This window comes from Lampetra fluviatilis, chromosome 20 (genome assembly GCF_964198595.1).
Source record: "Lampetra fluviatilis chromosome 20, kcLamFluv1.1, whole genome shotgun sequence".
NCBI lineage: Eukaryota > Metazoa > Chordata > Hyperoartia > Petromyzontiformes > Petromyzontidae > Lampetra > Lampetra fluviatilis.
In genome coordinates, this window is record NC_136294.1 from 2,150,030 (window position 1) to 2,175,140 (window position 25,111).

The window sequence follows — 25,111 nt, forward strand, 5'->3', positions numbered from 1 at the left end:
GCAGGCAGGTCGCTGCACAAAGTGAGTGATTAATTTGGAGCGTTCCTCCGCCTCCCTGTCCTCCTCCTCCTCCCTCCTCGTCTTCCCCTCCCCCTCCCCCACACGTTCCCTGCACCCATCACCCACTATCATCCGGCACCATCATTCGACGGTAGCTCGCCCTTCCCTTTCGTCTTACCGTGCAACAGCCGCCACAACCGCAACACTCGACCGTGATCCTCCCCCTCCCCCCACACCCTTTCCTTTGAGTTTCACCATGACACAGACAGGCACAACAAATACCACCCGCACCACCACTACCACCACCACGACTACCAAAGACAAATACAAAATCCCCTGGATAGCCTTTAACAGACTGTTGGGGCAAGTACTGTTCGCGAGCACCTGTGAAGGCCGGAACGGCACACGAAAGGGTGAGTTGCCATTACCACGCCCGGCCGCCTTTGTCTCCCCCATACTGATGTTTACGCACAGCACCAGGTATTCATTTCAGGCTTGGTCAACCTGCCACCCCTACCAACCACTACTAGCCCATAGCCTCCTCCTCATCCTCCCCCCACACACACACACCCGCCCCTCCACCCACCATCAGCCAGGATCATCAGCACCAGTTCGCCCTTCCATCGAATCTTGCCGTGCGCCACCACTCATTACCACAGCCGTGCGGAGCGAGGAGGGAAACATCATGAAACATCACCACGGAGATCAGAGGAAGAGAAGAAATACTGAAGCGAGGAGATGGAAGGATAACACAGAGACACGGCGGTGACTGGGGTGACAGCAAGGGAGGAGGGAGGGCGTGGTGGCGGTGCTTCCTTCCACAGACAGAAGTCGAGCTTAGGAGGAGGGAGACCCGGGCAAATCGACGACATAGCGACCAGCCGGCATCGTAAGAACACGAAGAATCTCGAGCATAACTCCCACCATCACCCACTCGAACCCTTCTCGTTAATGTAGCCACATGCCATGTCAGCTCTTATTCCACATCCCATCCCCGTTCTTCCCAAAGCTTCGTCCGTCCGTCCCCCCGTTCCCGCCCACAACACCCAGCCACCAGATGAGTCGGCACCACTGACGCATTTCACTGTAGCTGCAAGTAGGGCAGAGATAATCTTCTTGGAGTGTTTGCAACAACGGCTGTAGTGGTGGCTGGAGAATTGCACTTAAAGATGCGTGTGTGTGCGCAGTCGATGTTGGGAGGCTTGGCTCTTGTCCAATCGTGCGCACCGCCAGTGTCCCCACACAGACTCGGGCTTTATTTCAACTGGTAAGGCCCCCATTGAGCCAAACATCTTCATTATTGGCGTAATCGTTACTATCGACGTCCGACATGATCGGTCCACTGCTGGATGAAGGATTCCCCTCTAAGCCGTCGCTATCGCGATTCCTGCCATGCAGCAATCACACCGGTCCCGCCACAGGTTCAGAGATGTAATAATAAATGATAATTCAAAGTTCTAATGCGCATTCCACACTTGGATGCCAAAGCACAATGCATGAAAAGCAAGAAGCAAAAACAGAACCAGTGCAACCGATCAGACCAAAGAATGAAGGCCACTTTAAAGAGAAGCAGACTATATCTACGGACTCTGATTGCCTGATTTCAAGTGGTGAGGCGTTCCATAGCCTGGATGCCACTCTAACAAAAGGCCGATCACCCAAAAAGCTTTTCCTCCAATATGAATAACGATTCTGACTAATTCTCATTGTTCCATCCCCAGGGATGACGTAAGTTTTGGAGCGTCCCTCTCCCATGACTGCCAGTCGATGTCTTACGGCCATGAGGTTTCCTGCCCAAGCCCACTTTGTGTAACAGCCACTATATGGTTGTCTGTGACATCCTGCTTGCATACATAATTCATGCGTTCCCCTCGCTCGCTCTGAGCTTAATTGCGAACTGCAATCTCTTCATGCTTCTTTGCGCACTTTTCAACTTGTGTTCAATTCTACTTTGTTATGGTCCGTTGTTTCTGATCCATACGCTGGCTTATGAAGCATTTTGATGAGGAACACAATCGTAGAGGCATGTACGTTGAACTTCTTTCGCACAGTACGTAGCCAACCGTGCCCATCGGAGGTGCAAACAAGGCAACCGTGCATCTACTGCATAGCAAGCCATGAAATTGCTGATGAGCGCAGAGAGTGTGAAACCGCGCCCAAGGCTGGTCTGGTGGCCGGCATGAGAGTTGACAATTTAAAATAATGACCTTGGGAGCGTGTCAGTGGGAAGGTCGGCTATGTTTTAATCTCGGCCATGTTATTTTACCCTTTTTTTTCATCTAGAAATTCTCTCCAGTTCGCGATACGATGTTGGCCCTGCGGAGTGAAAACAGTTCACATCTCAACTCCCGAAAATAAAAAAAGCAATTTTTTTATATAAATATATATTTTTATATAAATATTTCGTTATATAAAGCACTTGAGTGTGTTTCCCTTTTAGAGCCGTCACTTGAAAACAAAATTTCGCAATCTCTTCTGTGTGGCCCCGCGGTTTGGTGATAATACGACATGCATGGGTTTCGAGGGGATTATCCAAAGTCAACACAAGCAATAAACACACGTGGCGTGTTTATTGCCTTTGTGCACGTGCCGCCTTTTTTGTCAATGCATCGCTGGATGGGGAGGACCTATCCCACGCCATGCGGGTGGTGGCGGCCGATTTGACCAAACTTCACCACGCAGCTCAGCGAGTGATGGGGGCACGGAGCACAGACGTTGATGAATATAAACCATCGCGAGAACTCCCGTCATCCTCGCAGCAGCAGCGGATTTTGGCTCGCCATCGAACAAAGGCGGCCACCCCCTTTCAGATGCGCTGCTTCGGCTGCCTTCTGGAACGCTCCAGAAGGCAGCATAATCAATGTAATTGGCAGTGGCGGCTCTTGCAAAATCTCTCAGGAGGGCAAATGTCTGGATGATTGATAAGGATAAGGTCCACCCATGCAATGGATAAATTAACAGCTTAAGCATGTAAAGGCAACTTCACTTCTTTAATATTAATGAAAAATAAAGTGACTCTTACAATACATCTTGTTTGTTTCTATACTCACTATTAATATACAATCCACTCAAGTTTATTTTATTAAAGATTCCACTAGGTGGCGACAAATTATATTATTGGATGAAACGTGCTTACGTATGATGACGTAAACACGTTAGGGCGAGCCCTCCCGGAAGCCATAGAGAATACATTGCAGCGCCCCCGTTCGAAAAAAAACATCTTTGAATGTAAGTCTATGGGGCCACTCGGGGCGATTCTCAGCCGGAGTGAAATCGCCCAAAAAGAGGCGGTACTCCACAGAACGTGACATGACGCTGATTGGACTATATCCAGAGGCACAGTGACGGCTAGCGTGACTCTGTGGTTGAATGACATTGGTGGTGCGTCGCCCAATCGTCCTAATGAAGAAAACGCCCCTGGTTTTTGGGTTTAGATCGCGTTATTTATAAATGTGTCGTAACCCTCCACCACCCGACACGGCCAATCAGTAAAAAAGTGTCACGTTGACAAAAGACAAATAGTTCACTGCTTTAGCCCACCGTTGTGTTGAAGCGTGAAACCACAACATTTACAATTTGAGTACGACGTTTCGCTGGTAATTGCATCCAGCATCATCGGGCAATTCGCCAGAATTCTGGTGTTTAGTCTGTTGTCCCCCGCACCTCCGGTTAGCACGGTTGGCGACGTACGGTGCGAAAGAAGTTCAACATACGTTGGACTTCTCAACGTACAACAATGGGGGTTGCAGCACTGCACTCTGCTGCCCACGGGGTCGCCTCAGGGCAGACTTTAACACGTGTTTTGTGCACGGCCGGTCGCCCATCGAAGTTACTATCCAGGCTCATAACTGCTGAGCTTCAGCGGTCTGAGCAGGCAGATTCTGGTTGATTTGGTCACGGGGTTTGGTGTACGTACACCGGGCAAATAGCAACTCCACCCACCACCCAAGGATGTGATGAATTGTAATGATTCAGGGTTCCACTTCTATTCTTAATTAATGTTTTGACAATGTTTGGTACCATCTCAATTACATGATTTATCAAATTATTCTGGCTCAAATATACATTTTGTGAACGACCATTAGCCTAATTGCAACAATATTGTATCATTTGCATACGTCGCAAATACTATAATTGCCGCGCGCGTTATGCGGGGTGAGTATCGTGAGCGTACGAGTCTATCTATATCGACGAATCAATTCAGCCACCTGAAATGCTTCAAGCCGTTTAGGTCTCTGAAGCTAAGTAGGGTTGAGCCTGGGTGGTACTCTAATGGGCTACGACTTACATTAAGAGGTGTTATAGGCTGCCACGGGAATACATTGTGGACGGCAGAGGGCAATGCTGTAGAACCCATAGTTGTACTGTGCTATGCTCCAAGGGGCCATCCATAAATGACGTCACGCACCTGGGGGGGGGGGGGGGGGTCAGACATTTGTGACGATGTGTGACGAGGGGGGGGGGGGTTGAGAAATGTGACGTCACATCGATTTTTGACCCCCCTCCCTCCATCGTCACACGGCGTCACAAAAAGTCAGACCCCCCCCCCTCAAATATGACGTCACAAAGCTCTGCCCCCCCCCCAAAAAAAAAATAAACATGCTTCAAATCGCTTTAAACTATTGTCATTGTAGTGCGTATTTAATGTGCCGCTGCACTCTGATGTTGTAGGAGAAAACATGTATTTAAAAAGTCTATTCAATTAAGTAGAACGTGTTGTCTATATTTATTTAAAGTTGCGCATTTAGATGTGACGTCGCATTTCTCAACCACCCCCCATCGTCACACATCGTCACAAATGTCTGACCCCCCCCCCCCCTGGGTGCGTGACGTCATTTATGGACGGCCCCGAAGTACCGCAGAGCCTTTTGTCTGGAATGCGTCGCCAAAAACAAATCCGATCCGTGTTGTATGCACGCGTATGTTGAGCTTCTTTCGCACCGTACGTAGCCAACCGTGCTCGTGGGAGGTGCGGACTCAAACACTGAGCAGGCTTGAGCCTGTGGTAGTAGTACTTGGATGATCGACAGCACGTGCACACAGCAGCGGGGCAGTGCTGCCGAATATACGGTTGCATTGTGTGTTGGGGCAAGTGCTGTTAGCGAGCACCTTGTGGAGACCAGCATGGTGCAATGAGATGATGGTGAGGTCAGCACCACGCGCAGCCCGCCTTTGTATTCCCAGTGCTGATGTTTACACACCATATCGGGTACTCGTTTAAGGCTAAGTAGACCTAGCGGAGGCCCAGCAGCGGTTAAAATTATTTCTACCAATGCCGGGAATTGAACTCATCAGGCTCGTAGTGCAGTACGCTAATCACTGACTGACATACGCAGAGATACAAGCGTCCTCGTGTGTGTTTTGTGTGCATGCGTGCATGTGTATGTGTGTGCGTGCATGTGCGTTTTAAGTTATTTCCATCTATAGGACAGATGAATGAATACTCAAGCACAATTAATAATGAATAAGTGGGATGATGTACTGCCAGCTCAGTGTTTGCTGGTGCGTGCGTACTCTCTTCTGCTGCCAAATCTGAGCTTTTACTTTTCCCCTCCTGTGAACATCATCATCGCAACCACCATGAGCAGCTATTATTTATCTAACACTGGATGAAGGCCTTCCCACACTATCACCCCCGCACCTCCGATGTACGGTGCTAAGGAAGCTCAACATACATACATCCCTGCGATGCCACAAACCGTCTGGCTTCTTCTCGTGAGCAGATCTCATCTCTTCATTTACATCCTTGCTGGCTGTGTTCTTCGGCACGTTTGCCTCCTTCGGCTGCCGTTCCAGTCTCGTCCAATCGGCCATGATCCTGTCTTATCAACGTGTCCTGCCCAAGCCCAATTGTCTTCATCTTAAAAACGGTGTCTCCAATTTGTGTTCGTTTTCTGTTCCACGCGTTCCCCCTTTTTGTCTCTCAGTGGAATTCCTGCAGGAATGCCCCCCTATCCACGCATTCTCTGCACTCTTCGGCTTGTCTTCCGCTATGCTATGTCAGGGCCTACGTTTGTGATCCATATGGCATAGCTGACTCAAAGTATGACGTCGAAATTTCCGAAAGCTCAATTTTTTAACACTTTTGTGATGCTAATGCCGATATAAAATGGGAATAGCCCACCATCGTTACGAGTATATGTATGTAAAACTGCCACTCAAAATTACAAGAACGATCATGTTAAAGGTTTGCCTTTTTTGCTTTGTGCGGTATTGGAGTTTTTTTTGCCTTGAACGAGCCCCATAGCTTATATGAAGTAATCTTGCCAATAACATATGGTAATCCAGCAGCATTTGTTGAACAAAGCCTAACCGCTGATGAGACCTGGGAGGTAAAAAAACGCTCCAGTGTTTGCTTGCTTGAACAAAATACTGCTTTATAATATTCGTCTGGAAAGGCAAGGGGCTGATGGACCAAAACATAATTGTATTCGTGAGTCGAGACACGGAGCGGGGTTGTGCGTACACCTGCTCTTCCAGAAGAGGCGAGGTGAAGAGGCAACGCTCCCACTTCACGATGTTGTCCTTTAATCTTCTGGAGCGAGTCGGCAGAGTTTGAACGCTTAAGTACGGTTCAGTGTAACAGCTCGGCAAAGCCCTTTGGCCAGCTACATTAAACCCCTTCACATGTGACATTTTCCTCCGACAATAAATTGTTCTCTTTAAGGTTAAAGACCGTGGGAGCTTGTCACTTAAGGCATTTTTGTGCACACGACCGCTAACCTCGATGTTAAAATTATGTAAGGCAAAGCCAAGCAAACCCTACATCGATTAATAAAATAATTAAGCAGGCAGACTGTCTGCTTCACATATCAGGTCTCTCTAAGTAAAAAAACTAATTCTTACGCAACCCATTAGCTGCGAGACCTTATGGGACTGCATGATTTCAGCAGCATTGTTTATTTAACGTTCCTATACTTTGCACTCCTCATCGTGTTTTTTTGCATTGTTGTTGTAACGTTCTGACCTGCCCCTACTGGACATCTGTCTAAAAAGAGCTTTATATCTCATCGGATTTCCGCCAGTATAAATACAGATTCTGATTCTGAAAGTGTGAGGGATTCTGCCTCTTCCAAGAAGTCTGGTCAGCATGAAAGAATCTCTCGAGCTCAATTATAAGCCTCGATGAAATCTGTGCTCTGGGTCAAACAATTGCAGGGCTGCACCTTTACCTTTACTTGAACAAAAACATATTGTTGTTCTTTGTATAAATAAACACTGACTTTGTCCTTGAGTTGTTCCTCTGCTTTTGAAAGCAAACGTTCCTTCCAGCCCTTTGGGGCAAAGGGGACCTCAACCAAACCGGAGGTCTCTTGGCAGGGTTGGCTTTTGGTCGTCCTTGAATTTAAAAAAAACATTATACTCACACGTCAGGGCCAGTGTATTGTTTTATGACGAAGTGCGGTGTGTTGTGATTAATGGACGCGCAGCAAAGCAATCGATGCACAATTCATCACGTTCTTGTTAACACGCGGCACGCAAAGTGTCATTTGGAGAAGAAGAAAAAAAAGCGGCCGCTATTACGTCGGCAGGCGGGAGCGAACCGAGAGGTCTGACTTTAATTTATCTCTGCGTTTTAATGACAAGTCTTCAAGCTAAAATTTACAAAGTCACATTAGTGCACATTACCCACCACCCCCCAACCTCAACCCTGCACACACCCTTCCCTTGTAATTTATATTTTTTGCAAAATTAATGAATCGTTCGTGTAATGTGGCGGCCCTTATAAGCTATCGGCCCTGCAACATTTTTTTTGCATGGCACGATCAATTCTGCCAATAAGCACACACATCACCGCTCTTATTAAACATCATCAGTTTGATGAGAGAATTATAGATCCGTAACACTGATTCGCTCCGTCACACTCGCTCACTGGCGGTCAGTCGCCTGCTTATGGCTCTTTCATCGCTACCATTCCTATGAAATTCACCCATTGCTTCCTCCACCCGTGCTGAGGGCTTGGTCTTCCACAGTTTCGTCACATCCACACTCTGTTCCACCACCACACTGCAGGTCACAAAGACAAAGGTTCCCCCGTATAGCCTGGACAAACTGTTGGGGAAAGTGCTGCCAGCGAGTAGCACCTATGAAGGTCTGACCGGCACAGCCATCGCCGTTGGTGGACTCGGGGAGGAGGCCCAGGACCAGTTCAGATAATCTATCTGGTGTTGGCCATGAGCGGGATTCGAACTCGGGTGGCCGGGTTCGTAACGCAGCGCGCTAACCGCTCCCCCACCGCTCCCCACAACAACACAGTGAACACACGCACCACACTGCAGGTGCCCACGGCCTTTCCTTTCTGATTCTGCCCGCGCGCTGGATAAAATGAGCGCCACTTTGGGAAGTCAACAGTGGTCTTGTGGGCAGACTGACCCCCCGCCATAGGAATGTGGAATTCCCACCACTGGCTCGGAAACGTCAATGATTGCCTCTTGTGTACTGCCGCATTAAATAATTGTCTGCGTGCCCTGTGTGAGTGGGGAGCGGTGGCACAGCGGTTAGCGACCCGGGCCAAACCCCAGTGACGATTATCTGAACCGGTTGAGCCTCCCCTAGATCGACTCAGCCCCAAATTAGTACTCGGTGTGGTGTGTAAAAACATCGCTACTAGAGAGATAAAGGCGGCCGGGAGTGATGCTGACCACACACCTCGTGTACCGTGCAGGGCTTCAGAGGTGCTTGCTAACAGATATACGGGGGAAGGGGGGGTGCTGGGGGGCATTTGTTTTTGTGGGGAGCGGTGGTGCAGCGATTAGCCCACTGCGCTATGATCCCGGCGACTCGAGTTCCACTCCACCACTAATTGAAGTGCCAGTGAATACTTGAACTGGTCCTGAGCCTCCACGAGGTTGACTCAGCCTCAAATTGGTGAGTGCCTGGCGTTATAAGTGAACGCCGCCACTAGGGAGACAAAGGCGTCCGGGCGTGGTGTTATTAGGTGGCACTCTGGAGGGCCAAACATTCCAAGCAGCCAGCAACAAACAGCTCCGCGCGTTGACACAATAATCCCCTGTGGGCTGGTGTAACCAGGAGGTTCCTACCAGTATTAGGTGTGACATGTAATGCGTCTACCCCGTTAACACAGCTGTCAGCACACGCGGTTTTCTTGTGTCTATTTGTGTCGTGTTTCTCGCTTGTTATGGGACTTTGTTTGGATGAACGTTGAGATGTATAAGGGCACGGGGTGACCAACAAGGTGTGAAGTGGTCTGTAATAAGGTAGGGCACTGATAAAGGGTTGACAGTTACACATTAAAAGTTAAACGCTCATTGATGTTGCTACTTTAACTTGGGCTAAAGGTGTCGCGAGTGACGTCACCGCGTGGCATCTCATTAACAATTTATAGACTTTACAACCCGCAATTATAAAATACGAAGCATTTGGTAGTATAAAAAAACGTGGTAATTATGCCGGTAACAGAACGGTTATGTTAAGGCAGCAAAGATATAAAGACGTCACCCCGAGTGTATTAATATTCAAGCTACGCCGACTTAACCGCGTACAGGACGATCGCTCTAGTCGAGTAGGAAGGCCCGTTGCATTCGCTAGAGCGGATGCGCAACGAAGCGACCCCATTGGTTGGCTTGGCCAGAGCGGACCAATGAAGGCGGAAGTCGCCGCTACCCGAGAGCCAATGGGCAATCACGAAGGAGAGCGCGCGCGTTTATCCGTAGTGGGAAATATAACGCGGGGCCGAGTAGGCCGCGAGAAACCGGCGGCAGAAACGTGAAGAGCAGCAGCAGGAGGAGAGAGCAGGAGGAGGGGAGCAGCAGGAGGAGGAGAGAGCAGCAGCAGGAGGAGGGGAGCAGCAGCAGCAGGAGGGGAGCAGCAGCAGGAGGAGAGAGCAGGAGGAGGGGAGCAGCAGCAGCAGGAGGGGAGCAGCAGCAGGAGGAGGAGAGAGCAGCAGCAGGAGGAGGGGAGCAGCAGCAGCAGGAGGGGAGCAGCAGCAGGAGGAGAGAGCAGGAGGAGGGGAGCAGCAGCAGCAGGAGGGGAGCAGCAGCAGGAGGAGGAGAGAGCAGCAGCAGGAGGAGGGGAGCAGCAGCAGCAGGAGGGGAGCAGCAGCAGGAGGAGAGAGCAGGAGGAGGGGAGCAGCAGCAGCAGGAGGGGAGCAGCAGCAGGAGGGGAGCAGCAGCAGGAGGAGGAGAGAGCAGCAGCAGGAGGAGGGGAGCAGCAGCAGCAGGAGGGGAGCAGCAGCAGGAGGAGGGGAGCAGCAGCAGCAGGGGAGCAGCAGCAGCAGGAGGGGAGCAGCAGCAGCAGGAGGAGAGAGCAGCAGCAGGAGGGGAGCAGCAGCAGCAGCAGGAGGAGGGGAGCAGCAGCAGCAGCAGGAGGAGGGGAGCAGCAGCAGCAGGAGGAGGGGAGCAGCAGCAGCAGGAGGAGAGAGCAGCAGCAGGAGGGGAGCAGCAGCAGCAGGAGGAGAGAGCAGCAGCAGGAGGGGAGCAGCAGCAGGAGGAGGGGAGCAGCAGCAGCAGCAGGAGGAGGGGAGCAGCAGCAGCAGCAGGAGGAGGGGAGCAGCAGCAGCAGGAGGAGGGGAGCAGCAGCAGCAGCAGGAGGAGGGGAGCAGCAGCAGCAGGAGGAGGGGAGCAGCAGCAGCAGGAGGGGAGCAGCAGCAGCAGCAGGAGAGAGCAGCAGCAGCAGGAGGGGAGCAGCAGGAGGAGGGGAGCAGCAGCAGCAGGAGGGGAGCAGCAGCAGGAGAGGAGCAGCAGCAGGAGGGGAGCAGCAGGAGGAGGGGAGCAGCAGGAGGAGGCAGCAGCAGGAGGGGAGCAGCAGCAGCAGCAGGAGAGGAGCAGCAGCAGCAGGAGGGGAGCAGCAGGAGGAGGGGAGCAGCAGGAGGAGGCAGCAGCAGCAGGAGGGGAGCAGCAGCAGCAGCAGCAGGAGGAGGGGAGCAGCAGGAGGAGGCAGCAGCAGCAGGAGGGGAGCAGCAGCAGCAGCAGCAGGAGGAGGCAGCAGCAGCAGGAGGGGAGCAGCAGGAGGAGGAGGAGAGAGCAGCAGCAGGAGGAGGGGAGCAGCAGCAGCAGGAGGGGAGCAGCAGCAGGAGGAGGGGAGCAGCAGCAGCAGGGGAGCAGCAGCAGCAGGAGGGGAGCAGCAGCAGCAGGAGGAGAGAGCAGCAGCAGGAGGGGAGCAGCAGCAGCAGGAGGGGAGCAGCAGCAGCAGCAGCAGGAGGAGGCAGCAGCAGCAGGAGGGGAGCAGCAGGAGGAGGCAGCAGCAGCAGCAGCAGGAGGAGGGGAGCAGCAGCAGCAGGAGGAGGGGAGCAGCAGGAGGAGGCAGCAGCAGGGGAGCAGCAGCAGCAGGAGGAGGGGAGCAGCAGCAGGAGGCAGCAGCAGTAGGAGCAGCAGCTTGAAGGAAGTTGAAGAAGCATCTGTAAGGCGTCGTCCTCCTCCTCATCATCGTCATCAGGAAGGAGGCAATGGGCGATCAGCTGGGCATCCCCGGCGGACTTGACGCCTTCTCCCAGGCCATCGCATCCGTGCACCAGCTGCGCTCCAGCGTGAGCCGTCTCTTCAGCAGCCTCAAGGACGGCATGAGGAGCAGGGAGACGCTGGAGGAACGCGAGAAGGAGTTCGCCCTCGAGTTCCAGGAGAACCTCAACGGGGTCAACAGAGACCTCAAGTGCGTCCGCATGCGTGTTGTCAATTTGCTTTGCGGTGTTTTGGGTTCGAAATGTTAGATGAAGGTTGTTTCGAGTCGCGTGGGTTGTTTTGTTTAACTGCGTGAAGGGAAACGGTTACCGGTTTTCCCCCCACCCCCCCCCCATTTCCGTCTATCAATAATCCACTTTTTAAAACGTTATAAGTTTTTAACTCCGAAACGAAGGCAGATTTACCACGCGGTGACTTTGGCCGCCGTGCGGTTTATTCATTCAATGCACCAATCGGCGCATTCATAACTTGACGTTGAATTGTAAATAATTATTACGGGCTGCCTGAATCTCGAGATTGGGTGATCGATTCTTACAACGATTATCAGTTTGATGGTTACCGGTCAACGTCTATAATTTAGATACAAGTCCCCAGTTACTCTGACTTTTATTATCCGTCTTCTGTATAAATAAAGACCTTAACCTGTACGTCTCAAAAATCTCTAGCGTACTTCCAGACAAGGTATAAAGCTGACATTTTGGTACAGAGGTAGTTTTTAGGATATAAAGAACTGGATAAATATGAAAATCCGAGATTTTTCATTTTAAGGCCCTGTGATCTCGATATTAAGTGCCCCATGAACATGTGCGTGTCATTCAGAAACCACCGTTTCAAGTATTATATTCTGGTTGTTTCGTTTGATAGAGCCTTAAACAGCAAATACAATTGAAGCGAGAACCATTCTGTCTTTTATTGTTTTTGAGATTTCGGATTCAACCGGGTTTGAACGAAAAAAATACACATTTTATGAGCTTCCCCTCGTAGACGATTACGTTAATAAACGTTTGTTCTCTCTAATCAAAAAAAGAACGGAATCTTTAAATTGAGCGGTTTCCGATGGGTACGTCTTTAAATATAAAAACATTTGCAGAAAAAATACACGTTTTTGGAGTAGTTGTTAGTGTCTGATCGTAGATAGAAATTATAAAAAAAAGAACAGGTTATTATATTTATTGCAAAACTTTTGTCTGGCGATGAAAGGCTTTATGAACTTGTTTATGAAATTACAAATGTAATTCATCATTTCGAGCAAGCGGTCCCCCTTTAAAGCTAGTTGAGAGAGAAACAAACAAAAATCTTGTTTACATTTTTCTCGGATCTATATGGTGTCCACAAACAGGACCAAACTTACAGGTCAGATATTATGCATTCCCGTACTGTGTGTAAACAATACGTGTCACTGGCTTCGTTGACCGTGGCCCCGTTACAGATATTTTAACGGGATCTTTAAGGGTTCACGCCCGCTAAGTGGGTTGGAAGCCGCAAGGTCATCATGTGTGAAGGTTAGGGCAGGACCCGACGGAATTGATTGGTTTATTGCAATTGATTATTGCGCTCAAGCGGTCAGTGATAATGATACATATAGATTATTAAGAATATCTTTTCGCCCGGAGGAAAATGTGAAATAGGCGCTCATTTCGCTATAAACCGTTTATCCGGTTGACACGGGGATCAGTGATATCCCTGAGCACCATCCTGCCTCCTATATTGCTTTTAAGTTCAGGGAGGCAAGTGTTTGTGTCAGAGGGGCCACCCATTTTAACATTCCGGTTGTGAAGCCCCTGGCACACATCTATGCGAAATGTCAGGCTGCAGTATGTTTACGTACAGACAATGGCGGTGTTTTATTTGTTACCTAAGACAGTGTGTGTGTGTGACCAAATTGCCATGAATTCTCCCGATCTCGTCAGATCTCGGAAGCTGTGCATGGTTGAGTTTGGTTACTTACTATGCACTTGGATGAGTGACTCCCAGGGCTCGCCAGATGTTGGTCTGCGAGATGTGGCGACGGAGGCGATAGTGGCCGAGTGTCACCCGACTAGTATTTTCCTTTATATTATATTACTTTACCAGGTAAGGCCCACTGAGCTATCGAGATATTTTTCAGAAGCGACCTGACCACAAATGATAGCTCAACGAAGTGGCTTATCATGTGGACATTTATTGCAGCCAAATACTCTAAACGCGTGATGTTCATTTTAAATGTGGAGGGAAAAACTGGAGGATCCGAAGAAGAAAAATTCACGCGATCACACGGAGAACATTAAAACTCCAAATATACAGCAGGCATCAGGGTCAGGATCGAACCCACGACCTCCTGTATATCAGGCGAGGTAGTTAACATCTCGCCACCAAATGCATGGGTTTTCTCTGGTTTTTCGAGTTTCTTCCCATAATGGTATTGGCCAATCATCCTTATGCAGTAGCCTTCATAAAAACAAGCCTAAAGACATTTTAATAAATAATAATGATGGCTTTTTCACCAAGGGGGTTGCCCTCGGTGGAAATCATTTACAACGTTTTCAACGTTAAAGCCTCTTAATTTAATATAAAATGAGGAATGGCTCCAACATTCTATAGCAGTGAATGGAATATGATTGATGATGATGGATACTGTACCTGTTTATTGTTTAATCACTGTGATTATTTTAAACATACGATGACTATTTTGTAATGATGTGAGCATTCAATGACTAATGTTGCCCAACCTTCCGTTCATCGGTAGATGAAGAGAAGAAGGTGATGTTTAAGATCGCGATTTTAATGAAATTATTTGAGCTTGTCACACGGTTCGCGGCGCTCTTGGCGTTCTGACAGTGACCTGGACCGTCTCTGCAACCTCGTCGGCCGTCCGTCGGAGAGCCACCCCCTGCACAACAGTGGCCTCCTCAGCCTTGATCCCGTGCAGGACAAGACTCCGATCTACAGCCAACTTCTGCAGGCTCACAAGTGGTCGAACAAGGTACGGACAGACCCGTTACGTGCCATGTTGCCCCATGACATACCACGTTTCCCCTAACAGCTGGAAGGCAAAGTAGGGCTCGGTTAGCGAGTGGTCTTGGCCTGGATTCCCCACGGTAGGTAGGCACAAGTGCCGAGCTGCCACTGCCTCGGCTGTGCGGCTCTCATTAGCTGGGCCGCCTGGTTCGTTTCTATGAGGGTGCTTTACGCTTCAAGCACCCCGACAGGCCTCTGATTTGGCCCTAAATTGTCATGCGGTTAGACTCGTGTTCAGCGTCAATTCTTGTTCCAGGACTGTGGTTTGTGTAAGAACGCGGTGGTTGATTATAGAAGTAATAATATTCGTGCTTCAGATAGCTTGATCCATCCCAAGTATATATGTTAAATGTAAAAAAAAATCAACGTTTACAATCCCCTTACCTGCAGAGGTAAGGGAAGGCTTAGAGCACAGAAGGATGGAGTGGGCGGGTTGGAAACCAATGATCCCACGTGGCTCTTAAAGCACTGGAAGAAGAAATGAGCCATGCTCAGTAATTTTTAGTAATGGCTCACCGTGGCTCGGCTTCTGTGATTGTGGTGGAAATGTAGCGTGAATAAACCTTGTAGCAACCCCCCCACCCCCCACATCCCACAGGTTGGTGAATTATCTTTATTCGTAGGTCAAATCGGTTTCGTCTTCGCCTACCTGTTTCGTTTGTCTTGTTTGCATTGTTTCTTTTTGTACCCTCCGTCTCATCTGTTCCATTATCCTTCGACCTACCCTTAGCGTATAAGTTGCATACATCTAAGATTACTGAATCTCACATGCGTGGTTATCGTGAGCGTGGTTATTATTTTAAATCCAACAATAATTTCGTGCCTATTTAAAATATATATATATATCACTACCCAAAGTGGTATTATATAAACATGGTTTATTTTTTGAAGCGCACGTGTATATATATTTTTCACGAAAAAAAACACATTCTTAAACATCACTCACGCATTAAGGTTCAAGATAACTCGATATACGCAGGGCAGGGTGTCCCGGGGGGAGATGTTTTATGAGAAAAGGTGTCCGGCCAATAAATATCGGGGACTTATTAAACCACTTGTCCGGCAACAGAAGAAGAAAAAGTACTTCAAAAGCACATAATCTGTTTTTTGGGGAAGAAGAAGGTGGTGGGGGGGGGGAGAAGTCGCTGCTCCCGAAGTTAATTTAACGTGTGCTCCTGTAACAGAGACACTTGCGGCACCGCGGCTTCGTGTCTCTCGGATGCTTAATAATTTTGCAGTGTTTCATGCGCTCGCGCGTTAACCCCTTTTCACGCCGACGAATAAACGCGAATCCAAACAGTGACGCCGGGGAGTGCGTGTCGACGGGCGGGCTGGACAAATGCGTTCGGCTGGTAAAATGTGGCTTGACCGAACGCCAATGTTTTATTAAGCATTGTTGATTGTTGTCTGGCGCGTGAACACATGTGAACGTTTTATTTGCAAAACCCACTGACCTAGCGTCGCTGTAATTCTTCCCGGTTGCATATGAATGGATTTAAACATCAACAACAAAAATCCTGCCGCTTCCTCTCTGCGTTAAATCTTTCTGAAAAGTGATGGGAAAGCTCAACCAGCATCGTGCGGTACCCGTGCAGCCATCTAAAACTGCGCTTGTTCGTTCGCCATATTAAATAATTCTCGGTGAACGCGCTCAGCCGACGCTTGTCCCATTTTTTTTTTTTAAATGCTGCTTTGTTGGGATGTTACGTCGCTAATGAGCTTTTCCGGTCGTAAGCACATTCTTTGCAGCGCCACCACCTTAATAATTGGCAGCCGCGCTTGTACAAGCGTATTCCTCGTGCACCGCTTGCGCTGAGGGGCACGCACAGCTTAAACAGAAACCCTCCTCATCATTTACATGCAGAAGCTGCTACCCCCCCCCTAACCACGATCGTCTTGACATGGGTGGATCGATGCCCCCCCCCCAGCTTCCCCAGATCAATGACCACCCTTGACAGTGGTATCAAACAGGTGGCCTAGTGTGAAGGATTGGGTCCACCGTCGGAATTATTGCACCGCGCAGTAGTTTTATAAGCCCTTTTTAACCCGGCCATTATTACGAGCGTTCGCTGCCTCCCAGGGATTGATCATCCTTGCCCCGGCCAGGGGATGTGGGGGGGGGTGTCGCCGACAGCCACGGAGACTCGTTAATTTGGCCCGAGTACGGTGGCCACGTGCGCAGAATGCGCTCGCCTGTCCACCCGCTCGCTCCTTTTTTGCTTTGGCATCCGGGAAACAAAATAATGCTGACGTCCCCAAGATGTGTTTTCGAAAGTTGCTGCGTTTGCATAAAAAAAGGCGTAACATTTGTACACGGCTGTGCGCTTGAAAGTCGAGAAAATAATTCCTGTACATGATGAGTTGAATAGGATATGTATGTAGATATTTAATGTTTTGTAGGAATGGAATTACGACTGCCACTGAAAGAGATTGGGGCAGAGCTAACCCAAACTGCCCAGAGCTATGAATTAATTGCAGCTTATTCAGGGCTGTAACTGTTGGATTATACCTATTGTCGATATGTTATTTGTACAGTCTTTTAGTCACTCCACTGTTGGATGAAGGCTTCCCCACGTTTAGTCGGGCTTGAGGGATGTTTGACCATATTTCGCTGTTTGTTGTGAGTTTTGGTGAAGTGGAGGAGTGGTGTCCAGGATCGGTTAAGATATCACTCGCCTCTGATGTTCACCACGGCTGGGAATCGATCTCAGGTGACCGGGTTTATAGCATAGTGCGCTAACAACTGCGCCAGCGAGTCTCCGTGGCTCTGGATATCTGTTAAAAATATCTTTTTAGCTCATCAGATTCCTCCAGGGTAAATTTAAGATTCTGATTTTGAAGATTCAAAAACATTGTGTTTACTGTATATAAAGTATAGAAATATATGAATCTTCATCACCCTGTTACTACAATCATTTGTAAAGGTTGCAGTTATTAAATTATTGGTTCTTTCGGTAAAGTCACGTAGATAGAAAACTAAAAATCCAAATTAAAAGCAAAAAACCCACGACGTTTCGATCGCAACACAAGCGGTCTTCTTCTCTGCACCTGAAGAAGGCCGCTTGTGTTGCGATCGAAACGTCGTGGGTTTTTGGCTTTGAATTTAGTTTTTTGTTTTCTCTCTACGTGACTTTACCGAAAGAACCAAGAATATGAATACCTGCAGTCACGAAAGTTTTAAGTCTAAAGTTCTAGTTATTGTTCGCTACGAATATTGAATGCAATTACCCACTGCAGCTGACCAAACGTGTTCAGATTACGCAGCGCCGAATCGTTTCAAGTGACACTGGGGCAAGTAAGGCAAAGCATCGAGAAGGAGCTTGCAGGAACAAATGAACCCTTGACCCCGCTCGTAACATTTGACCCATCTATAATAACCCCGCTAATAGACTGCATTGAAACCATCGGGTGATATTTGCACTTGATACATTAAGCGGCGGCATTAATTTGAACATGCTTAATTGCTGTCCGGACTCATCTAGTGTCCGTTGTAAACAGCTGGCTTTTCTGAAGGTGCCACACATCAATAGCTTGCGTGGTTTTTGTAGGGAAGTTAGTAGAGCTGGAAAGAGGGTGAAAATTACGTACAAAATATTGCAGACACCCAAAAGAGACACGGGTGTTTGTGTAGATGAAGCTAATGGTGGTGGGAATCAAATCAATTAATAATTTTGTTCTCACCTACAAATGAGTTTGAATGGATTTCTTTTCTCCCTGTTAAATACTTAATGAACAAATAAATAACTTCAATTGATAAATTGTCTTTTGGAGGGGGGGGGGGGAATCCCGAAAAACAAATTCGCCTCGCACCTAATGAACGTAACCCGAGCATTCATAACGGTATTGACAGAAGGGTTAACGTTTTTTTATGCAGTCGTTTAACGTGCCAAAAGAGTGTGGCCTTTAATTAAAGTTGAATGTTTTAAAAGGGCGGGCGGGCGGGCGCAGGGACAACTCGATATGCCCCTTGAACGAAACGCCGAGATAGGAGGAGAGGCGAGCAGGGGGCTGCCCCGTAAGAAGAAAAATGATGGCTACTAAGCGCTGGGAAATTTTCGGTAATGAGCCCCGTGGGATGGTCACGCAGGTATTCGCGCATGCAGCCAGGGAAGGGCCTGGCCAGTTTTCACGGTCCTCGTGGATGAGAGCGCAGTGGAGAGCCGTTTTTTTTTGCCTTGAAGCAGATGCCCCGTCAGTACACGGAGATAGGGACAGCCTCTCCCGATTTGTTCACGTAGTCCATTGCTAGGCCGGGTTTTCGGTTCAATTACTCGGCTGACCGAGTAACGTGAAAATTGTTGGTTACAAAAAGACCTTCTCTTCCGCTGCAACACGTGTCACGCCAGATGACGACAGGTGATGGGCTTCGTGATGTCATCGCCACGCCCAGCTGCGTCACGCTGGGCGTGTATTGCAGGGGGTTTCTCGCCTTCAGGAGGAACGTTGACTTTAACAACAAATCTTCCCTGATGCAGACAGAAGACCTCTATCACCGTGTAATCCTTTATCCCCCCACAAATGACATAAATAATCACGATTTAATCCAATAATTCATTCGCTCTCGGTTCATCTGTACAGTCTGCGATTTGTTGTCCTCTCTCTTGTCAGCTGTTTGTTCTGTCGCGTTCATTTAGGTAAAAGTAAAAGGTAAGGGTGCAGCCCTGTTGGTGGAAGGGCCTCCACTATAGGGAACTCTAGAGGGTATTTGACCTACTCTTCCACGCTGTCTTGCTCATTTAATGAATCTAAATATAACATCCGTGTAATATGCACATGTCATGAATAATTAAGTCTTCCATGCAATAAATGATGGGTGCATCGTGAGCGTGAGAATCAGTTGTAATCGTTACATGCCTAGCAGACATGCGAAGCGGCATTAATTAAAATCTATTTAAATCAATGAAAATCATGTCATCGATTAAGGTCAATTTTAATCGATGACTTGCTACTTGTTCGGTAGGCATGTAATGACACACCAGTAAAAATGTAATCTTACGCGACAAAGTTATTTTGTCCCAAGAATCAAGTTATTTTGTATTTGTAAATGTTGTACATAATAGGTCCTTACGACTCCTGCGGCCACAGAAGGCGCTATATTCACCACAAGATAAAAAATATAATTGATTCTTCGCGATCTTTGAACAGTGAAAATTCAACACATTGGAAGGAGGTGATGCCTTGCATGCCATGTACTTGCCAGCGGTGTGAATCTTGCCGACGAAAGAGTCCCCCATCGTGACATCGAATCTGTATTTGGCCATCCTCTCTGCTCGTCTGAGACGTTTACACTTTTTTTTCGAGCCGTTGCATCGCAGATCTCACGTGCAAGCTCTGCGTGAATAAATGCAAATAAAACACATAATAAATAAAAATAAAACACATCAAGGCTGCGGGCCTGTAAGTGACCGCACTGAGCAGGAAATATGCGCAGAGAGCGGGGAGAGATGTGTCTGTGGAATTGCCCTGTGAACGCTTCATCCGTCCTTTTGCTTTCATACGAATGAAATAAATATGAGATTTGGGGATTTACTTCATCTCTTGGCGCGTAAGCAATAGTTTTTGCTGCCAGTTCTCTGTAACAAATACCAGCCGTGTTCCCAGGCACCTGGAGTCTTGCTTTTTAATAGCGGTGGAATAAAAAAATGTTCAGATGTTTTTTTTTGGCTAGCAGCAGATTTGAATAACATGAGCTGCACATTTGTGGCTGTCCTAGCAATGAACAAGTGTTTATTGTGAGCGAGCGAGGATCATGGGCGTGTGTGAATAACTAGGGAGCTGTTATGCAGCAGCAGCAGCCTGGTTCCAGCGCACAGACCATTCATTTTTAACTAGTGCGCAAATTTGTTTTTTGAGTGCGAGGCTTGGATTTGCAAAGCCTTAGTGAGGATGAACGGGTAGTTGAGCTCTGTACGGACAAAAAGGTCCAGACAGATCCAACCTTGAAATCTAAAGCCACAGTTTGCGAGCTTCTACAACACAATGTTGACGCTCAATTTAAGCAGTGAAACTTCGGCAAAACTCCTCTCTGCGTGCATTTATATTGAATTTGATTACCCTTGCCCAGAACCGGCTGAACTCAATGGCCACCTCGATTTTTTACTGTTTTAATTTACAGGTTCAGGCCCACCAGAGGTCTCTTGTGATCATATACATGACCAATTAATGAAATGTTCCTTTGTTAAAAGTTTGGAAATGAGATAAAATATTTTTAATTTTCATTTCTCTAACCAGTGATAGTGTGTCACAGACTAGGCTCTCAGAGGTTTGAGGTTCATTTCCAAATCTTCCACTGACATTGCGGGCCTTGATTTGCGAAATACCAAATATGAAGGAGATAGGTTTGGCAGCTTCTTTATTAAAAAAAAGGCTGACTTTTAGTTTTGCTTAAATTACCGTGTCACATTGCACTGTGCACTTGTGACATAATGGGCTTGGTTAAAGAGAGCTACACATTGTGCACGAGGTAATAGCATTAGATTGTAAATATTCAGCGACGGTGTTGTCAGGTTTTTTTTGTTTTGCCTTCGGGAGTTAAAAGTTTGCAACCGGCTGTCAGCGCACAAGAAGTTTAACTTGACACGAAAGATAAATATTGCAAATGCAAACTCCTGGCTAATGGGCTTCATTTCCACAGAGCTAACGTGGTCGGGTTATTCAAAACATCCCAACGCACGGTCGTCAGCAGTGTGTACAAAGGTTTTGAGGAATTTTTTTTAACGCTGACCTGGTCGTACGCTCATGTCGGGATATGCCATTCTTTTCTCGTGCGTGGCAGCGTGTTGAGTAGCTAAATGCCAAGTTCGTCATGTGCTGGCCACAGCAAGAGGGATTCGGGAGGGAGAGTGCGTAATTTTGCTTATTCCCCCTCTATTGAAAGAGAGCAGGCTTCAGTGATTTGCATGGCCACGATCACACCGCTGTGGCTTTTTGTATCTTTAATTTTATATTCGTGATGAAGAAGATGTGTGCCCATCAGCCTGTCAATGTTCTGATGTGGTTGATGGTTACACCAGCATTTTTCGAGGATGGTTGGGCCTCGAGGTGAGGGGTTTATTCCGGACGTCTTTGCCGTGGCGTTACAGGATATTGCAATGATGGTGAGGATACTGAGCAACGGTTACAAGTCACAGCATTTTATAGTTGCAGAGCTGCTATTCTTACTATTATTATTGTATTGCTAATGCTCAACACATTCTTCAACAACACCGTGGCCTTAAAAATATACATCTACCATGCGACATTTTGGCCAAATGCCCTTCTTCGTAGCGCACAAATGAAGATGAGCCATTACCCACGTCATCTATTTATCTTTTTATATATTTATATATTTTTTTGTGCTTATGCACTGCTGGCAATGCAGTATCACAAGAGTGTGAATTTTATTGAATTAATAAAACCGAGTTAATTTTAATCCTCACCATTTGTAGAATAACACCGACCAAAGTCTGCTCCACACTGACCCCTTTGCATGGGTCACTAACCGCTCACGAATTTCTTGGTGCACACTGACCATTAGCAGACCACTTGGTATTGCCTGAACGGTAGTAATAATGTTAGCAGTGGGCCACACAAAGGATTGCCGGCATTCTCCTGACAGCACATTTAACCTAATGTGGCCCGTGAACCGCAGGGTTAAGCTGAAATGCACCGCTTCTCTTTTTTTTTTGCACGAGTGATACCGCGAGCGCTGCTCGGTTTTGCTCTCATCTGTCGTGAGCGTTATATTTTATTTATTATTTAAACCAATCAATTTTTTAGTTTTTTTATTATTATTTTTCCTTCTTTGCCGTGGTGTTATTTAGAGCAGCTGGAGGCCGGGATGCCGGCCTCCAGCTGGTCAACAGCAAGCGAGAACCCCACTGCCTTATTGGTTGCATCAAAAATACATGAGTGGCTGTCAGCGGGGTGGCGGTGTTTGCCACTGATTTTTTTTTCTTTGCGGCCGACACGTTACGCGCCTGCCTACGCGTGAGAGAGAGAGAGCGCGAGGAGAGTATTGATGCACTTGCCTACTTTAAACATTATTATGGTCACTACTATTCAATTCTTGTTTTTTGCGCGGACGCGAGTTGTGCGTTGCAATGTCGTGCGCCAGCAGCGTATGTGCGGCGGCCGTGGTGTGTTAATTTTTGTGCGTGCGTTTCCTTCGGTGGGTCTCCACGTGCGAGACAGCGAGCGTACTGACGCATGTGTCCACTTTTTTAAATAATGTATTACTATTGGGTTTAGTTTGGTGTGATGTTCACGGCAGAGTGTTTGCACAAGAGTGTATTGATGCTTGTTGTGATGTATGTATTGATGCGCCCGTCCACATTTGAATTTATTTTAAAACATTTTAAAGAAATGATTCTCCCTATTCGATTCCATTCGTCAGTTTTGTTGTGTAGCGTCGCACGCAAATTATGTCGCAGGTGTGGTTCTTCAAAATATTTTGTGGGTTTTTTCTTCTCTCCTCCATCCCGCTCCATGCGTAGTAGTATCTCGTTAGTTTGCTTGACAGGTCGTGATGCCCATCTGTCTCGTCGAGATGAAGTCGTTTTCTCACCTCCTCTCTTCGCTTTGCTTGCAGCAGTTGGCAAATCCAACACCACTTAACCCTTACCATTGTTACATTTTTATGCTGTCACCAAACAGCCACACGTGCCCACGCAGAACTGAGCTCGAAATAAAATTGGGAACGAGATGACGCTCAAGTTTTGACTTAAAAAATTATTTTGCCGGTGGTGTTCAGAAGTCGTGAGCTTTCTTTTTGTGCTGTTAAAAAGCCTCTTTATCATCACTCCACTGCTGGATGAAGGCCTACCCGTACAGTGTCTTTCATCAGGGATGTTTGGCCATACTTAGCCCACGCTGCTCAGTGCAGGTTGACGAAGGCAGGGTCCCAGGTCTGGTTCGGATATCACTCGTCGCTGATGTTGACCACGGCCGGGAATCAAACTCAGTTGGCCGTTCTCATGGCGCAGTCTGCTCACGAATGTGCCATCGCTCCTTCTGGCTGTGCCGTTATGTAACCCATTCCATAACCCAGTCAAAGTCACATTGGATCGGGTACAATTTTTATTACGTTGGAACAGAAGTAATGAAAAATATACACTTCACATTTATCAATTAAAATTGATTGTTGCTCTCACGATACATGCATACAATCGTCGTGTCTGTAATAATCAGTATTTATTTATGCAAATTGTATTATAATTGTTGAATTTAGGCTCATCGAACAAATAAAACTATGTACAAATAATTTTTTGCTGCCCAACGTATCGCCGCAGCCTGCTGTGCGTGTGGTGGTCGCTCTTCCAGCGCTATCCAGGCTCAACTGTTGCTTAGCATTCTGAGACCTGACGAGCTTGTTGGTGAGTTGCAGTGGATATTTCGTCATTGGCGACAGCGGTTGGCGCTCCGGCGGTGACGCGGCCCAGCGGTCGCGAGTTCGCCTCTCGTTGCAGAGGTAGTTCACGGTTCGATTCCAGCGGCCGCCCCGGTTAGTACTGCGGCAGTGTGTGTACCGACCGTAATAACAATACGACTCGCCGGCTGCGTCACAGCAGACGCCAAAGACCTTGTGACGTCAAGTTTGCAAGAGTAGGCCGCTGTCTGATGACGTCGGGGGTCCAAATTTCCCAAAATTCGAAAATGACCTACAGATTTAAAACGTAGGCTTTCACGACCAATATCATCCAAAATAGAAGAGGGCTTTTTTGGGTTACATCGTGTGAACGACACATTTATATCTACGCGCTCTAACACAAAAACAAAATTCCTATCACACACCTACAAATGTACTCGATCGGGATTATGCACAACAATAATCACACTCCTACTGGCAGACAAATGCCCCAGGATGCTCTGGCAAATGAGACTATCTTGGCCCTCTTGCGTTCTCACCTGTTTAAACAAAATTATCTTGAAACTGAATTGTGAATTATAAGCAGTAGATCAACAGAAAACACAGCACACTGTGTTATCATCAAGAGATTGTGTAAACATAACAAAATAGTTAACGCATTTCAGTAGCCGTAGGATTTAGCTACACATCAGTTCTCCCGAGCCACTGGGACATTAAAATGCAAAACCCCTCGCTCTTGTGTCACGGTGGGTTACAGGGATTATTGTTACAATGTCTACAAGCCTTAAAGATTGTCATGGGAACATCAACATTCGTAAGATTTTTCTTAATATTTAATTGGGGGGGGGGGGCTAAGTCTTTATGGATTTGGATTCGTTATTGAGTGCAGGAATGCGTCCGATCTCGGCACAATCTCAGAATCTAAGCAGGTTCTTTGAGCCTGGATAGCGTGCGTAACTTCTATGCTGCCACATTCACCAACCCACGAACTGACCAGCGTCAACAAACCCCTCCACGACCCTCGCTGTGCGTGGCAGACGTCCTGATTCAGCAGTGGATTGACAAAGGGCCCGTACATACCATATGGGTATATCCAGAGCGCCATGGGCTCGAGACACAAAGGCGGCCAGGCCAAACGAAAACAAAATAATGAAGGCCATTAATTTGAGTTGCATGTGGCCATTTGGGAGTCCACAAGCAAAGAATTGGGCACATGGGGCTTGGCGCTCATCGCCGTGTTACCAGCGTGCGTCTTCGCCATCGCAGCGCTTGCTACCCATCCGAAGCCCCACGCGCTTCATTATCCGACGTCCAACCAAGGGTTTCCACCCGCCCTGCTTTTTTCTTCCCA

General features: G+C 47.8%; 2 protein-coding genes across 4 annotated transcripts in view; both read left to right on the top strand.

Moving 5' to 3' along the window:
• Positions 1-1,330: 1,330 nt before the first annotated feature.
• Positions 1,331-10,998, top strand: LOC144938014 (uncharacterized; the record flags this gene model as incomplete). The annotated part of the gene is made up of 3 exons (XM_078865711.1): positions 1,331-1,421; positions 5,724-5,831; positions 9,593-10,998. Coding segments are annotated over exons 1-3 (1,605 nt in total), but the record flags the coding sequence as incomplete, so codon positions are not given.
• A 119-nt stretch (positions 10,999-11,117) lies between these two features.
• The window catches only part of MED27 (mediator complex subunit 27), a 72,887-nt gene continuing 58,893 nt past the window's right edge, over positions 11,118-25,111 (top strand). Inside the window, exons 1-3 of one of the 3 annotated variants that reach the window (XM_078865342.1) lie at positions 11,118-11,196; positions 11,262-11,607; positions 14,235-14,379. In XM_078865342.1, the coding sequence (XP_078721468.1) occupies positions 11,405-11,607; positions 14,235-14,379 (348 nt within the window). In that variant the 5' untranslated portion in view covers positions 11,118-11,196; positions 11,262-11,404. The other 2 variants (XM_078865343.1, XM_078865341.1) reach the window with 2 other exon arrangements.